Source organism: Grus americana, chromosome 20 (genome assembly GCF_028858705.1).
Source record: "Grus americana isolate bGruAme1 chromosome 20, bGruAme1.mat, whole genome shotgun sequence".
NCBI lineage: Eukaryota > Metazoa > Chordata > Aves > Gruiformes > Gruidae > Grus > Grus americana.
Window position 1 is genome coordinate 1,398,490 of NC_072871.1, and position 16,774 is coordinate 1,415,263.

A 16,774-nucleotide genomic window follows, 5' to 3' on the forward strand; every position below is an offset into this window, starting at 1 on the left:
GCACATTGTTTCCTGTAAATATTTCTTATGCAAAAGTACAACCAAGGCAAGCTCTGCGCCAGGAGCACCCCATGGGGAGCACCCCAGATCGCCAGGTCCCATGCCGAGCTCTTGCTGCACAGCCCTCGCCGCTCCCCCGCCCTTCTGCATGTGGGGGTCAGAAATCACTCCTGACCTCGAGCTTTTTGTGAGACAGGCCCTCTGCAAGCATCAAAGCCCTGCATGAGGCTGTTGGGGGCAGAAAGCCACCCCACTCCCACCATCACCAAGCACAGCAGGGACTGTTTTTCACTGAAAGCTCTCTGGACCCTGGCTTTTCCCTGTCCCCGCCGTTGCAAGCAGCTCTTGCAAGAGCAGACACTCGGGCGCACCTCCCCCTCCACTGGTCTCAGCAGACAGTGCTCTCCAGGACATGGGATCCTGTAGGGTCTGGAGGTGTTGGTGGGAGATGCCGACCCACAGCAGCAGCACGCTGGGTGACATCCCCCAGGGGCTAAGCATCTCCTAGAGCTGACTGTCAGTGGCACCAACCTTTGCCATGGCCACTGAGAGAGGGGCCACATGCTGGGACACCTCCACCCCAGGAGCTCCCCCATCCTGCGGCCAAGCAGGAGCTGGCTGCCCTGCGGAGCCAGCACCGGGTCACGTACCTTCCTGTGGCCCGAAAACAGCAGGGTGAGCTGGTGGATGGAGCCGCCGTTTTTGGTGAGCTCTTTCTTGAGAGTCCTAGGGGAGGGCAGGGCCCAGTGGCCCTTGGCACCCTGGCTGTCCGAGCAGTTGAGGGTGGTGTCGGAGGTGAAGCAGTGGCTCTTGACCTCCTGCAGCAGGCTGCCCTCGCTGTGGGTCCGGCGCCGCAGGGAGCTCTGCACACTCAGTGTGTAGACAGGCTGGCAGCCCGACGTCTCGATCATGCTGCTGCGCTTCGCCTCATTCCTCTCCAAGTAGTGCTCGTCGCTGTCATCATCATCCTCCTCATCCTCATCTTCCTCCTCTTCATCCTCCTCCTCGTCCTCGCCATCTGTGGTACCATCCACCGTGCCCGCCGCGCTCTGGCTGAAGGTGCTGTCAAGCCGCAGCTCAGGGATGACAAAGGCTGGCAGGGAGCTGGGCTGCTCCTCTCCCTTCTCAGTGGCCACCGGCTGCTTTTCTGCTAGGACAGGACCCTGGGTGGCTCCCAGAGCTTCCCAGGACTTGGCTGGAGCCGGTGCCTCTGTGGCTGGAGGAGCATCACCTGCTGCCGCCTTCCCATCCTCCGAGTGCATCTTCCCTGGCTTCTCAGCATCCGTCTCCAGCATCTGCCCAGAAGAGAAGATAAAGAAGGATGAAGGCAGAAGCACCCCAAGTCTCTTGCTGACCACCTTCCTGGGGACCCTCTCGCTCCCAACACCCCAACCACACAGCTGGCCCCAGTTCATACAGCCCTAACAGTGCTCTGCTGGGGTGGGACAGCATCATCCCCAGGTGGTGGCAGATCACCCATTGCTCCCGCAGCACCCAGTCCTGGTCTTGATCCTTGGAGCACCGGGTTCCCCCACCAGCAGTGAGCAGGTGCTACATGGCAGGAGTGGGATGGAGCCACCCAGCTCCCAGCTCCAGCAGCCGGCAGCACCGGTGAGTTTGGAGGAAACCAGGGGGGGCCGGTGGTGGGTGGCTCAGCCCGACAGCACAGCCGGCGCAGACACGCTTGGCTCCGGCTGCAGAGGCAGAGCCGGTAACATCATCCTTACCCTGACGGCTCCCCCGTCCCCCTGGGAGCTGCTGGGGGGGCTCAGCCCTGCAGAGATCTTCCCCGAGGTCGGCAGGGCAGTAGAGAAAACCAGCGGCTCTCGTCCGGCAGCTCTGGCCCCTCCTGCACCACATTATTAAATGCAGAAGGGAAGGACGGGGTTCTGCTCATCTGCGGATTGCCCAAGCTCAGCCCAGCCGCAGCCACGAGCAGCTCAGCCTCCCTGACTGGGTGCCCCGGGCTGTGGGGCTCCCCACTGTCACCCCACCATGCCCTGCGCAGATGTGGCCCTGCAAAACCACAACCGCTCCCTACCAGCCCCTTTTGGTTTTTTCAGCCTTTGGGGCTGTTTTTTGCCAGCTTTCGTCTGCAGCCAGGAAAGGCCTCAGCAAGCTATGCCCCTTCAAAGGGAAAAGCCAAGAGCAGCCCAAGGGGAAAAAACCTCCAAGGCTTTTTCTTGAGCAGGGGGAGCCTGCGATGAGCCCTCCCCGGCCAGAGCTGGGTCCTCTCTTCTGTGTGATTTTCACTTTGCACAGAGCTCATCTAAGCCAGAGGGGCAAAACCAGGGGAGAAAGCAGGGGAGAAAGACCAAAGCAGAGAAAAATCCTCCCTCCAGGAAGCAATTCCCATTTGCACACACCCTGTAGGCTGGGGTAGGGGTTATTGTACAGGAACAGCCCCAGGTAACAAGTCATGCAGAAAAAATGTCACTGTAGCCCCAATTAAGATCCAAGCATTTACATGAGCCCAATGACAACCAGAAAGCTGGAGTCAACAAAGCCACCACCCCTATATAAATTGGGTTGACTTCAGCTTCAAAATGAGCAGTGGTCCCAGCAATCAGCCCATCCAGCCTCACATCCCATTGGAAAGAGGCACCCAGAGAGCGGACGGGGGCTGTATCCCCGCGCTAGTCCTGGCTGGTGTCAGCAGACCCCTGCGAGCCAGCCCCTGGGACAGCCACCCCACTGCTAAACACCTCCTCGCCCTGCAGAGCCAGTGCATGTGGGTTATAACCCACCACTGGATATCACCAGGGAGCTGTATGCAGATGTTGGGTTGCAAAAGCTGCTGTCATCCCCAGGAAATACCCTGGAGGTGTTTAAGCCCCAGCTTTGGCATCATCCACTCTGCACAACGGGGATGGCACAGAGACCAAACAGCACTCAGCAGCATCCGCAGGCACCCGCCTGAGATAACAGGTCCAAAAAGTGGGCCAGATTTCCAAAAAGATGCTTGAGTTCAGCGCTGCAGCCAGCTGCCTCCCAGGCAGCACGCAGAGGAGCTGACCCACGTCCACCACGTCCGTTTTTGTCAGGCCAAAAGGGCCCCCTTTACACCAGTGAGTGTGGAAAGGACCCGCTCTGTCCTCTTCCAGTCTGACTCGCCACAGCCAGAGATTTAGCATCACCTGAACTGCCCCAGTGAGTCCAGAGACCATCATGTCCTCAGCCCCATCTGCATCCCCATCCCCAAAACAGCTGGATTTGGTGGGGGGCACAAAGCAAATGGTCAGCTTACCCCATCCTTGGGGCTATTTCACTCCCCCATGGTAATTTCTTGTAAAAAGGAAATGTTTCCAGACTTACCATGCAAGGATGCTATTTGCACCAGTGTGTGTTTTAATAATGCTGTTTATGTCTTACTTGTACTGCAATCACTGTCATCATTATTTCATGAAATAATTAGAGGAAAAACCCATGCAGCCCTCAACACACTCCCTGCAAATCCCTTCCCAACAGCTCCCTAGCTGTCCAGTCCTTCTGCTTAGTATTGCTGGTTGCCCACATCAGATAAAGCCCTAGAAGGAAATGAACAGGCTCCTTTAAAATGAGAGATGTTTGGGGATTAAATTAAATCCCTGCACTAATTCAATCAGAGACTCTGCTGCTCTTCAGTGGCACGGAGGATATGAGCAGGAGCCTTGCCACCGAGCGAGGTTTCCATCTCGGGTTGAAAGCATCACCAGGGCTGTGAAATCCTGTCCGCGCAGAAAGGGCCATGGCTGAGCTCTGCTAAACATCACCTGATGGTGGGGGAAGACAGGGAAGGAAAGCGGCAGTAATGCCATCATGGCCAGCCAACAAGCCTGATCATGGCTGGAGGCACCAGGGACTTCATCAGCATGAAGCCAAGGGCCACCCTGCTGCGCAAAGCTGATTTGGGCCAGCAAGGACGGGGATGCAACCACGTTTCCTTCTCACCATCATCGTGGCCAAGGAGCTGCTGGAGGAGGCAGCAGATGGAGGCAATGCTGATGCTGTCTGAGCAGGGAGGTGAAGGGGACATCTTCCACCTCAAGGACTCATTCTAAACATCTCATGGTCTCACTGCAGCATGGGTCCCTCTTCCTCGGCCAGCAGCAGTAGCTCAGTCCCAGTGGCCAACATCTGGATCTCCCCATCCCCAACATCTTGGTCTCACTGCTCTCAACATCTGAGTGTCCCTAACCTCAATATGTGGGTTTCCCTTTTCTCAGCATGTGCATCTTCCCGTCCTCAACACCTGGGTCTCCCTGTCCTCAACACGTTGGTCTTCCCATTCTCAGCACCTGGGTTTCCCTGTCCTGAGCCAGGACGACCTAGGGGCTTTACTACATTGTCCCCGGAGGACCTCACACTTCACTGTTTCAGTTTCTATCTCATACCAAAGCAGCCAAGGCAGCATGTCCCAAGAAGGGGAAGAGAAAGTAGAAGAAAGAGCTGCCTCCAAGCCCCAGGATGGCTATCAGTGGTAATTTTAGAGAAGGAGGATGATTGGTCTGAGATCAGAGCAACAGCAATAGAGTCCCTAATACCAATTTCCCCACTGAACAAGCCTCAACATGCCCCAGAAAAGCCAAACGTTGCCCTGCCTGCCCCAGCATCCTCAATCTCTCACCTGTAACCTGCTGCCTGGACTCCCTCTGCCTTTGGCGTCGCTCGCTAACTCACAAGTTTTCTTGAAACCAAGACAGGAGAGAAGTACTGCAAACCCTCTGCTCCTCAGTCTGTAATGTGATCATTTTTTTCTGATTGCTGCTGCTCTGACGCCAGCAAAGCAAATTTCAACAAACAGATGTGGGTTTGTCAGCACAGCCTCGACTTCTCCAGCATTTCTTTAAATAACATGCCCTTTCTGGTGGCCCACAGCCGGGACTTCCAGCTGGGAAAACACCGGCCACAGAGACGGCACAGCTGTGGGCTGAAGCCTGCGCTGGCCTTCCCCCAGTGCTGCCAGCTCTCATGCTGCCAGAAGTGCCGTGATATTTGGCATTCCCTTAAATCCCCAGCTCTGGGAGGTCAGGGATTTTTTTGAGGCTCTCAGCTTCTTATTTCAAAACCTCTGCTTCTCACAGTCAGGGAGCCGCTGTAGCTCAGGTAACGCCTGGATACAAGAAAATTGAATTCAGTCTTTCCTGGTTCCTGACGCGGATGCTCAGGTTTTGCAACGCACATCTTTCTCTTGCAGTAATTCTGGGGAAAAGGAGGCTAAACACGCCTGGGACTGCAGCACCCTGCATCCTGGCAGCTCCTCAACCAAAATCAGGGGTTGGGAAAAGCAGGAAAGTCCCTGCAGGCCACAGACTGTTGGATATCGAGCCGAGTGGGAGAGTGAGGGACGCGCTGCTCCAACTGCACTCTCACCCCAGGGGAGTTAATGGACCTCACGAGATGCTGCTGGAGGAGATGCTCTCATGGGCTGTCCCCAGACCACAGCAGCCCCATCCTCTGTGAGGCCCATGGAGGAACCTCGCTGGCTCCTGCTGCCTTTAAATCCACCTCTGCTCAAAGGTGCCTCACCTTCCCCAAAAAGTACTTAAACTCCCTAGGAATAAGATCGAGTCCCTCTCCAGGGGGATTTCGGGGAGGATGCAGCCAGCTTCACTGCTGGCAGTGTGTTCCCTGTGTGGAGGTAACATCCCTCCCCAAAGGCAGAGGGGATGCAGGCAAAACAGCACCTACATCACCCAGGGGAACACCAATGTCTCCAAAGTAGGTTTTTCCCAAAGTGGAAGAAAAAATTAACATTTCAGGATTTTAGTATGGGATAAACTGTGCCCAGATCCATCAGAACAGAAACTTCTAACTGGCCCTGTGAAACTCTACCAAAACCATTGATGATGAGCACCTCAAGACTTAAAAAGTGACCGTTAGGAGCCAAATAAGCACACAGATACAAGAAATGGTATCTAATACACAGCACAGGGCTGAGAGGAAGAAAACGAATCCAGAAATGCAAAGCAGAACTACCAAAAGTCAGAAAATTTTCATGGGAGTCATATTGAAAGTGCTCATGAGGAGCATCCCCCAGACAGCTCCACTCCTTGTCCTTGAGCTGCGTCGGCTTTGGGGGGGGTCAGCCAGAGCCAAGGGCTCATTGCATAGTGGGGTTTTCTACCCATTCCCTGCTTCATTACTGAATCGATGAATAATTGATACAGAGCAATTAGTGTAACAGCAAAAGCAAGCACTGATGTATAAACCCAAACAGCAAGATCCAACAGTGCGCTGGGGCAGGGCGGAAAGGATGGATATATGCCTCCAATGAGATACCTGTGGGGGTGTGAACATTCACATCACCCAAAAAACCCTGGGCTTGAAACGTCTCAGAGCCCTGGAAGGAGAAGTCCTCCTCTACGGGAGGAAAGGATCCTGTGTCAGCAGCCTGCGCTAATCCCATTACCCCGTTACTGTCATCCCCAACTGATTGCTCTGCAAACGGGGCCTGACCGGGGTACTGCCCAGCCCTGACGCTGCAGTGGCCGCACTCTGTGCCTCTCCCAAGAGCCGCTCTGCTCCCTGCAACACCGCAGTGAACAGGAGCCAATGCTTAATTGAGGGCAACAGCCTTACCCATAGCAGAGGGCGTGCAGGAGGGAGCCCGCTCTGCAGGCGTAGCTTGCACCCTGCGTTTTGGGACCAGCTGCTGAAGGTGTCAGCAAACAACCTGGGACAAAACATCCCCATGCCACATACTTCAGCCAAGCAGCTGGAGTTAACATAGACTTGCTACCACCGCAGCACCAAGCTGCCAGCCCCGAACCGCCAGCCCTGACCTGCAGCCGCCCCGGCAGTCCCAGCTCTGGATGCCAACCTGTGCCCTGGCCGGTGCCCTCCATCCCCACCGAGGCTACAAGCACACCCACAGCTTCGATTTCAGTGGCAAGGGTTGAATTTGCTGTTTTGTCCCCAGTGCCAGTAAACGGAGAGTTTCCAAAAAGCTGTAAAAGCCGTGGAGCAGAAAGCCCACGATGTCGGTGTGCTGCAATGCTGCTCCCACAGCAAGAGCCAGCTGATGTAGACGGCACAGCCATACACAGCCCAAATTTGTAAGGGAACCTCAAAAAGTCCCCATCGCTACAAACGCCCCTTTGCTCCCCCCGGATGCTGCTCGTCACCAACCCTTCAAGCCAAGCCTGGTGGCAAATGAAGCTGGGCAGGAGCCACAGGTTCCCCAGGAGACAGCAGGGACCGGCCCAGCGCAGGGGTGCAGGGGGACCAGCGCGGGAGCAGGCAGATGCATTTGATCTAAAAGGACATCAGTGCTCCCAACGGTGCTGTGCTGCTTCCTCAACCCACGGCCGGATCCTGGGAAGGGTGCAGCCCCCAGGTTGCAATCTTTGAAAGCAAAACCTACCAAATCTGGGCTCTCAGTCGCATCCCAGCTGCACAGGACGAGCGAGCAGCATCTCCCTCCGGCGGCCCCAGCCCTGACATGTGTCCACAGCCGCGGCTCGGCAGATGCTAGTGCAGTGCTTGGCTCTGCCTCTGCAGTTATTAATGTCCGTGTCAAGTGGCAGCTGAAGCCGCCCCAGCCTCTCCCAGACACTGCTCCCTCGTGCCCCTTGTGCTATTTACGGCTCTGCTAGCAATCCCTGGAGGCACTATTACCTGCTGATAAAAGTGGATGACCGCTCTGCCTTGAGGAAGAGCTATGTATCATCCTGAAACCTGCCACATTGGCTTTTGCAGCTCCCCTTTTCCTGCCCTGTCCTGCCCCCAAGCAACACCAAGCCACAGACCGATACCCATGCTTCTGGCTAAACAAAACTCTGCTGCAGGTTCGCAGTTGGTTTTCTTCCCTAACTACTTTCTAGGGAAAAGGGAGATGCTCTGCAGCATGGCCCTCTGCACTGCAATCCCCTACAAGCGGCTCTACCCAAATGGGCAGGGACAGGGAGAAAAAATACTCAGGAGGGTGTACAGTTTCCATCCAGGGGACACCCCATGTGTGACCATCTGCCCCTTCCCTTCTCCTGCAGGGGCCAGTGCCCTCTCATGACACACCAGGCTGGGGACCTGACTGCCTTGCCTGGACATTTCTCCTCCTGGTATTACACTTTATTGAGCGAGACTGCCATGGTGACAAGATGTGCTCGGCTCTCCCATCCTGTCTTCTCCAGGACTTCAGGCACACAAGTGTCTCCCTGCTCCCAGCCAGCTGCAGGCTCGTGGATGCTCCTGGGATGGAGCAGGGGAAATGTGGTGCCTCCTCTTCCTTGCAGGTAGCCACAGCTTTGCAGTGGTAGAGGAAATGTAAAAGCTCCCTCACCTGGTCTCACTGGACACAGCTGAGCTCAGCTACACGATGCCATCACCAACAGCAGCAACATGGCACGGCCACCTTGGCACTGTGGTCAGCACCAATCCTGCCTGCCCCAGAGAAGGGAGCTGGACCTGGTGAGTTTTGTGCCTGATCCCTCCCCGATGCCACCTGGCTGGCTGCAGGTCTGTGGGACATGGGGACATGGGGACACAGCCCTGGGGTGTCACCACGGTGCGGGTGCCCAGCTGCCCCTGAGACTCAGAGCACCCCCAGCCTGGCCCCTCCCAGCCAGGAATGAACCCAGCCACCATCCAAACCTGCACACCCCCACCACGCTGTGTCCATCGCTTTGGTGATACAGCTCCAGTTTGCCCGAGCTGGGCACCAGCTACTGCCTGTAGCCTTTTTGACCCAGGTAACCTGCCTCCGCAGGGTGAGCGCAGTGGGACCCAGTGCTGGAGAAGAGTGAGATGACGTCTGGGTCATAAATATCCCTGGCAGTAAAAAAGCAGAGGGGCGGGAAAGGGGGAGGAAGGAGCAGATCCTGCCATTGGCATTCAGCCCACAACCCTCAGCATCCTTTCCCTGCCAGGGGTGACACGGTGCTGATCAGCGGGGGAATCTCTGCAGCGTTATCTGCAGGGGCAGAGCATTGTCCCCTGTGCAGGATGAGGGAGGTGACAGCAGGAGCCTGAGCTGATGCATTCAGCCATTGCGAAGGACTCATCCCGACATCACTTACAACAGGACCATGAGGTCAGCGCTGGAAGCCGTTGCTGCTGCTGGCACAGATCACTGTGAGGAAACAACCGCCGGGAGAAGAGGACCTGGCAGAGCAGCTCTGCCTGCAACTGGCACCAAGAGGGCCATGGCCAGAGCCACACACAGAATGGAGGAATCCCAAACGGTACCAAAACCAACACTGTTGGCCCCAAAGCCAAACGCAACTCTCCTGCCGTCTTGCTGTCAAACCTTGCCATGCTGCTCCATCAGGAAGGTGCTTGTTAAAGGAGAGAACACCAAGCCTCACAGAGGGCCAGGGGACCCCATGAGGGCAGGATGAAGCCACTCTTCCCAATCCCACACCACTATGGGCATCACTGCCCAGAGTCCCCCAGCATTTCAAATACATCCTTTAGCTGCACAAAGACATCAGGGTTCGAGTAACTTTTGCAAGGAGTTCCCTGAACTTGGCTTCAGAGTCTGCCCAACCACAGGCTTGCAGCCCCCTGTCACGCTAGAAGGAAAGAGCATTGGCAACTACCCCAAACAGAAGTCATCTGGGCACAGGAGAGGAGTGCTCCAGCCAAGAGGACGGTACCAGCCCTGCCTAGCGCAGGCAGTGTCCCCCCTTCACAGAAAGCTCTGCGCCAAAGCACTTCCAGCGCCTTCATTAAATCACAGCAGCACTGGCTTAAACCACTTAGTCTGTGCCTTTGACCACCCCCTGCAAATGATCTCAACACCGCTTAACCCGCCCTGGGCTGCCAGCACCACTCCTGCCAGCACGCTCGCTCTTACCAGCCCTTCTGGGGATTCACGAGAAACAGACCTTCAAGGGTTTAAAAAATGCCTCTGGCCGTGATGAAAGTGTCAGCTGCTGCTCGAGCCCCTGCTACAGCACCGTGCATTCCTGCTTGGGGAGGATGCGGGAAGGATCGTTGGTGCCACTGGACGTGGCAGGGAGAACATCGCACAGTGCCAGAGAAACAGGAGCTGGTGTTTGCTGGAGGGGAGAGGTCTGCTTTCCTTACGGCTTTGGCGTCCAGCTAAGCAAATGAACAAATAAAGCAAGAGCTGCAGCTCTCAGCTGGCCCATCTGCTCTGTCGTCCCTCCCCGCTTGCTCCCAGCACACACGTGCCTTGGGAGCCTGTGAGCCAGTGGCACTGGGGCTGAGCGAGTGGCTGTCCTGGGCTGGCAGCCCCCAGCACCTCTGTGCCACCTGGGCCAGCACCAAGAGCCAGCAGGGCTGGAAACTGAGCTTGGTGGAGCCAGGGCTCGGTGCCAGGGAAGATGCTAACAAGCCCAGTACCCCAACCCAGCATCCCGTCCAGCCCCACACGAAGGGTCAGGCAAATCCTAGCCTCCCCAGGCTTTGTGCTGTGTCCCTGCGCTTCAGACTGGAAGCCAACTGATGTGCAAGGAGGGAATGATGAGGTGAAAGATCAGCCCCAGCACACCTCAGCGCTCATCCAGGCTCAGCTGCGCTGCAGGGAATTAACACTCAGACTATTGCATAAAGAGGGTCCTTAAATTCATAAAGGGACATTCGAGACATGCTTTGAAGCCCCACAGGGAGTTGTAAAATCCCCCCACATAGTCTTCAATGCCCTGGTTGCCCTGGGGCTTGTTCCCATGAAAGAGAGCTACAAACCCAGCAAGAAAATGGCTCAGGATGGATCAACTCGGGGTAGCTCAAACTGCATCTACTTCTTTTATGTTTGCAGCCTGCTTCACACCTACTGCTATGTCTTCAACTCCTGTCCCAGCTGAATTAAAGTCAACACATTGTCCTTGGCCCGTCGGGTGCCAAGGCTGAGATCCATGTGCCACCATGCATCGAGGTCACCAACGTGCATTCAAGGGTCCCATTTGCTCTGACAGCACGGGGACCTCTGGCAGGGACAGTTTCCTCCAAATATTTAATGAGCTGAACTGGAGCCTGACTCACAGGGGAACAACATCTCCATTCCTGCAGCTTCCCAAATTCACAGCGTGACTGAAGCAGCCTTTGGCTGTTCTCAGTAACGAGTTTTTCCGGCCCAGGGTGAGAGCCGCGCTGTGTTCGCTGGCGTGGAACAACACACTTATTTGCTTTACTTTTGTAACCTGACTCATAAGAACTGCCAGCTGATGTTTTAACCCTTATTGGGACAGAATAAACCTCAAGGTTTTCTCCTGCATTTGAGCACTCTGAGAACGAGCGAGGTGCTGGGAGGGTGTGTGGCCAGGGTCAGGCTGGTCCTCCAGGTCCTGTTGTGATGTGCTTGGCCCTGTCCAGCCTCTCATGTTGGCACCGTGGAAGAAAAGCAGGCTCTGATGAAGCTCCAGGTTTCCTGCACCCTCGGCCGTGCCCTGCCCCACAGCAGCAGGTGAGCAGGACCCTCTGGAGCAGAGCTGGCACCGACAGGGCAGCAGCTTCCCAGCCCAAAAAGGAAGGACTTTGGGCCAAAAATAAAGTGAGAAGGTGCAAATTCCTCCCCTCCTTTCCCATCAAAAAGCCGATCGCACTCTGACTACGCTGCTGCTGAGTGAAGCACCCCGTGAACGCTGGATCGGAGAGAGAGGTTCACCCCACTTGTCCCCAGCCCAAGTGCTTGTCACGGCCACCCTAATGCCAGTGGCCCCTTGGCCGTGCCAGCTCAAGGGTGTACATGGCCACCATCCAAATGGGAGACGACCCCGTGTAAAGGGAAAGGGCACTGGGGCACAGGGATTGCGGAGGGATGTGGATGCACCGTGGGGTGGGTGCCTGGGGCGCTTGAGGAAGAGGCGGCAGGGCATGGGACAGGAGAGGGGTCACCCATGCTCACCCCTCCCCACGCTGCAGGCGCTGGGGCCAGCGCACAGGGCAGCACGGCCGCGGCAGCCCTCCGCAGAGCCCTCCCCGCACCACCGCTCCGGCCCTGGTTTCAATCATCCCTCGATTACACGGTGTTTGCTCTTGTTGACAGCACATTTACTTGCAACTTGTCAAGCACACTGCAAATAGTGAGAGAAACAGCCCTGCCCTTCCTGACCAGAGGAACGGCCAGGAAGGGGCCGGTCGGTCCCTCCCAGCTGCACACCCGCCGGCAGCTCATTCCCAGCACCGGAGCCAGCGCTGCAGGAAGGGCCAGGGCGCAGGATCGGTCCACGCCTGCTCGCACATCAGCAGCCACGGGAGAGAGACTGGCGGTCAGGCTTTGAAAAGTGCTGAGGATCCACCACCTCCCATGGGAAACAAGGGGAGCACCCGTCCTGGACTCCTGCAGCCCAAAGTCCACAGCACAAGGTGTCCATAATTATTTAGCTTAAGGATAATCTACATCTTTCAGATACAGCCAGGCATCATCTCCGAGGTAATCTCAGGTCATGGAGTCAGAAGGAAGAGTAATCAGCCATTCTGAGTGTGGAAGACGCAAAGAAACAAGCAGTGAGAATCAGATGGTTGCAGCAGGTTTGCTACAAGCAGGGTGTTGTGCCACTAATCTTCTCCCTGGCAGCCAAACCAGCTGGAGCAGCTCCATCCCCTGGCACCTCATCCTTGCCCCTGCTCTGCAGTTTGCCATTTCTTCAATCGCGCTAATGGAATTCGTCGCGGGGCCACGCTGGAAACAGGACCAGTGCAGCGATGCAAGGTTAAAAAAAAACAAAACTGTGCTCTGCGCAGATGGTCATTATTTGGCCCAAGGAGGCAGCCCCGCTAACTCGATTAATTCATAAAGCTGCTCTCACTGTAATCACATTGCCGCTGCTGTGGTTCCTCACCAGACCCTGCCCACCTCCAGGCTCTATGCCTCCCCGTTTGGGGACATTTGTCACCAAGCTGGGTCACCCTGGTGATGTGTTTCACAGATCCTTGCTCAGCACAACCAAGGGCCAGGGAGCAACCTCCCAGGGCAGACCCAGACCTGAGGATGAGAGTGGAGAAGGCTTTGGAGATGCAGAAAATAACCACAGAAAGCTCCTGTGACCTGCTGCAGCTGGCAGGATGGGTTCGTCACTCAGTGAAGCTTGTCTGATTTCCCACAGCTCCGAGAAGTTGGCACCATGCAACTTTCCTCCACCAGTTCAACCAGTCCAGCCCCTCCTTTCCAGATGTGACTGTCCTGCTGGGGATCCTCTGCCCCATCGCAAGCCATCTGTTCTGGGAAAGACTCAGGGATGGCATTAACAGCAGCATTGACATATTGAAGGGAGAGCCGTTCCCAGCTCACACGCTGGCATAGCAGCTGCAGAGGCTGCTGAGGAGCCACTCTCTGCTCAGACAGTGTCCCTTTCTCCGGCTCCAGCGCGCAGCTGGCACGTGGCACATCTCCGCCTGGCACTGAGGCTGCACCGGCCCTTTGCTCCCGTCGCATGGCAAAGCCCACATACCCTCGGCTGGGCTCCAGCCACAGCAAGAGGAGCTGCCTCTTACTAAGTTGGAGCAGTTTTGAAGGCTTTGCAAATCAGATTCCTGATTGGGGCAGAAATCAGCCGTGCAGAGGCTGATGTTTCCAGCTTAATTTGTCTGTTCACAGAGCACAGACGCTGTTCTGTTTCCTTAAATAGCACCAGTATCAAATGACTTGTAAGCAATAAGCAAAGCTAATGGATCACTTCTCCCTTGCAAGAAGCGACTGATTTTCCCAGCTCCTGCCTCCCGCTGCACCGGCATCCCTGGAGACGCCTGCCCCGACAAATCAGCCACAGTGCAGACTGGTCACAGCAGCCCCAACTGCAGCTCACCCATGTCGGGCTCCTGCCTGCAGCCCAGCCCCGCGTGCAGCCACAGACCCTGCTCTGAGCTTGTGCGCCCACCAAGCGTCCTCTCCTGTCCACTCGGGAGCTGCAGCCTCATGCAGGGCTGCTCTTCCTTCCCCACACTGTTCCTTCTTGCACTTCAGGATCAGGTTTGCTTTAAAAGGTTCTTCACTGAGAGGGTGGTCGGGCACTGGAACAGGCTCCCCAGGGAAGTGGTCACAGCACCGAGCTTGACTGAGTTCAAGAAGCATCTGGATAATGCTCTCAGGCATATGCTCTGATTCAGCTGGTCCTGTGTGGAGCCAGGAGTTGGACTCGATGATCCTTATCCAACTCAGGATATCCTATGATTCTAAAATTGCATCCTGGGCAGTTTGTACCTTGCTGGGATGGGAAATGGTGCTGTGAACGCAGTGAAGTGCCCAGTGGTTGCTCTTATGCGCCTTTTCTCCTTCCTGACCCCATATCCCACCAGTAGGATTTCCATCAGCTTTGGCAAGGCCGAGATAAAACCCCTTTATCACAACCCGGGAGAGCCCATGCTTGCTCCCCACTGCACCCAGGGAGCACCCTCTCAGCTACTGAGGCACAGAAAAGCCTTAGAAAGTTTTGTGCTGTCTTCTAGAGTATTTTTTCATCTGTCCAGTAGCAAGATACCTTCAACAGCACGGGACCAGATGCTCTTCAGGGCTTTTCTCTGAGCCACAGGGCTTGTAAGTCTAGCAGAGGCCAAAAATCTCACACCCTACCACGAACACAGAGTCTGGTGCGGGGAGGGTGAACAGCAATATCACCCAAAAACCCCAATGGTCCCAGAGCACGTGTCACGATGGAGAGCTGCCAAGATCCCCACTTTTAGGCTCTATTTGAGATGCTCAGATTTGACCATGTCCCTGCAGAGCTTTGCCCCAGAGGATCCCCCAGCCCGCAGCTGGATCACGGCCAGCTGAGCGCAGACCATGCCAAGCCCCCAGCAGCAGCCCCATTGCACGTACCCCCCCACCATGCTGAGCAGCTTGGGACCCTCTGCCCAGGCACTGTGTTGTGCCAGTGAGATGCATCGCAGGCAAACAAGAGACATGGCAGAGTCTTGTCACCTGATTGAATTAGCTGCTCTGGGCTATTTGCATTTCTAGAGGTTTGGTTGTTAACTAGGTTCTCAGGCTTTTTATGTTGTTGCTATTTTAGTACGTCTGAAACATGCAAGACAAGGAATCCGGAGGCTCTGTCTCCTGCGGAGATGTTTGTGCTGACCCAGTTTGGGACAGTGCAGAGCCAAAGCCACGTCACTCTGCCTCCGGATCCAGGCAGCAGTGCAGCCACCTGCTCCTGCCCGCACATACGGTGAGAGTCGCCTGCCCTCGAGTCAGAGAGGAGCACGCACCAAGGCTATATCCACACATCGACATGGGGCAGGAGCTGCTCCATCACCATGCACCAGCCAAGGGGAGATATTCGGCTGGTTTTACCCCCGAGATCCCTGTCTGCCTCACTTAAAGCTCTTTAAACACTCAGCACAGTGTGCTTCTCTTCTCCCAGAGCAGTGGGTCACCCACCAACAGTCCGAACCCAGTCCCCAGGGATGAGATGACTCCAGCAGAGATTGCCACTGTCCCCGACAACTTGGTGACAGCCCTGTCCCCAAAGCCAGGCAGACGGGAGCTGTGAATTACATCCGTGCAGGGCAGGCGTGTCCGACAGTGCTTCAGACCCACTCCACGCACACATTTCTCTTGCCAGCACTGCTGAGAACGTGCTTGGGCCAGGCTGAAGCTCTTCACTGTGGGAAAAGTGCTGGTGCTGCCTGGCTAGGTATGAAAAACAGCACTCATCAGATGACCTTTCTGTGCTTTGAGACCATCTGTGGGGTCCAGATCAAACGCGTGAGCCCATCAGAACACACAGAAGGGGCACATCTCCACACCACTGCTCCCATGACCTCGGCCTTTTAATCAGGACCCAGAGATCATGGCCTGAACCTCTCCTGCTGCATTCAGTCCTGCCCTAGAGCCGAGCTCTTGGGGAAGGCCGTACACTGGGTTGTGTGGCCTCAGCTGTCCAAATACAGATGCTGGGAGGCGTCAGAAGCAGCCTGCTCGCTGGAGTCTGCCTTGACTCCGGTCAGCGGATACAAATGCAATAACTGCTTCCCCGAGCAGGGCAGGAAGCTGCAGACGCAGCAGTGCCTGAATACAAACTTGCTCCTCACCTGGCAAAAAAAAAAAAAAAAAAAAAAAAAAAAAAGCCTCCGGAGCAGCTCGCCTGGCAGGAGCATCACCGGAGCAAAGCCCCCGCTGCAGGCAGAGCCCTGTGATGCTCGAGCAGGGTTTTTGAGCTCCCACATGGGTCACTTACCTTGTTCTCCGTAGGAGCTGATGCCGGATGTTGCTGCTTGGTGATGTTCTCAGCCAGACACCAGCAGATCCTCTTCTTCTGCTCCTGGGAGTAAGCCTCCAAACTTAATAAGCACTCTGACTTCTGACGTAAAGGAAACACAGGCAGAGAGAAGGTCATTAGCTGTGTGTCACAGGCCCCGGCTTTGTTTGCAAACTACTCGCTTCCAACACACTGTATCAGATGAATGTAAGTATAACAGGAGAGCTCACACCAGCGTCCTGCACTCTGGGCACAAGAAAGCAAAATAGATGGGAAATCAGCTTCACAATGGCATCTCCTCCAGAGAGAGGGTGAAAGGCTGCTGCGGTGCAGAGCCAAAGACTTCTGCTTTAATAAGCAGGAGCAGAGTGGTAAGGCATGGGCAGAGCACCAGCAATTCTGCACCCTCTGCTACCACAGTGGAAACACGTCTATTAAGCTAATTTAGAGGCTGGAAATTGCTCTTTGCTGTATGCAAACATTAATGAGGCGCCATAGCATAAACTGATGAAAACAAGTGCCTTTGGGCTGGGAGGAAGGCAGACCTCAGGAGAAGCTCCAGACCAGCCTCGCCTGTCCTGCTCCTTGTGTAGAGCATGCAGCAGGGGCTGTTTTCAGGATGATGCTCCAGCTCCGGTCATGTACTGTCTGTGAGCAACGTGCAGTCAGGAAGGAATAAGAGAAACAATGGGAAT

The 16,774-nt window shown here is 55.7% G+C and overlaps 1 protein-coding gene across 16 annotated transcripts in view; it reads right to left on the reverse strand.

Moving 5' to 3' along the window:
* The window catches only part of RGS3 (regulator of G protein signaling 3), an 84,835-nt gene that overhangs the window by 9,531 nt on the left and 58,530 nt on the right, over nucleotides 1–16,774 (reverse strand). For 15 of the 16 annotated variants that reach the window (XM_054848554.1, XM_054848555.1, XM_054848556.1 and 12 more), the window contains 2 exons: nucleotides 16,059–16,181; nucleotides 651–1,295 (listed from right to left, as the gene is read on the reverse strand). In XM_054848554.1, the coding sequence (XP_054704529.1) occupies nucleotides 651–1,295; nucleotides 16,059–16,181 (768 nt within the window). The remainder of the gene's footprint in view (nucleotides 1–650; nucleotides 1,296–16,058; nucleotides 16,182–16,774) is intronic. The other variant, XM_054848565.1, reaches the window with a different exon arrangement.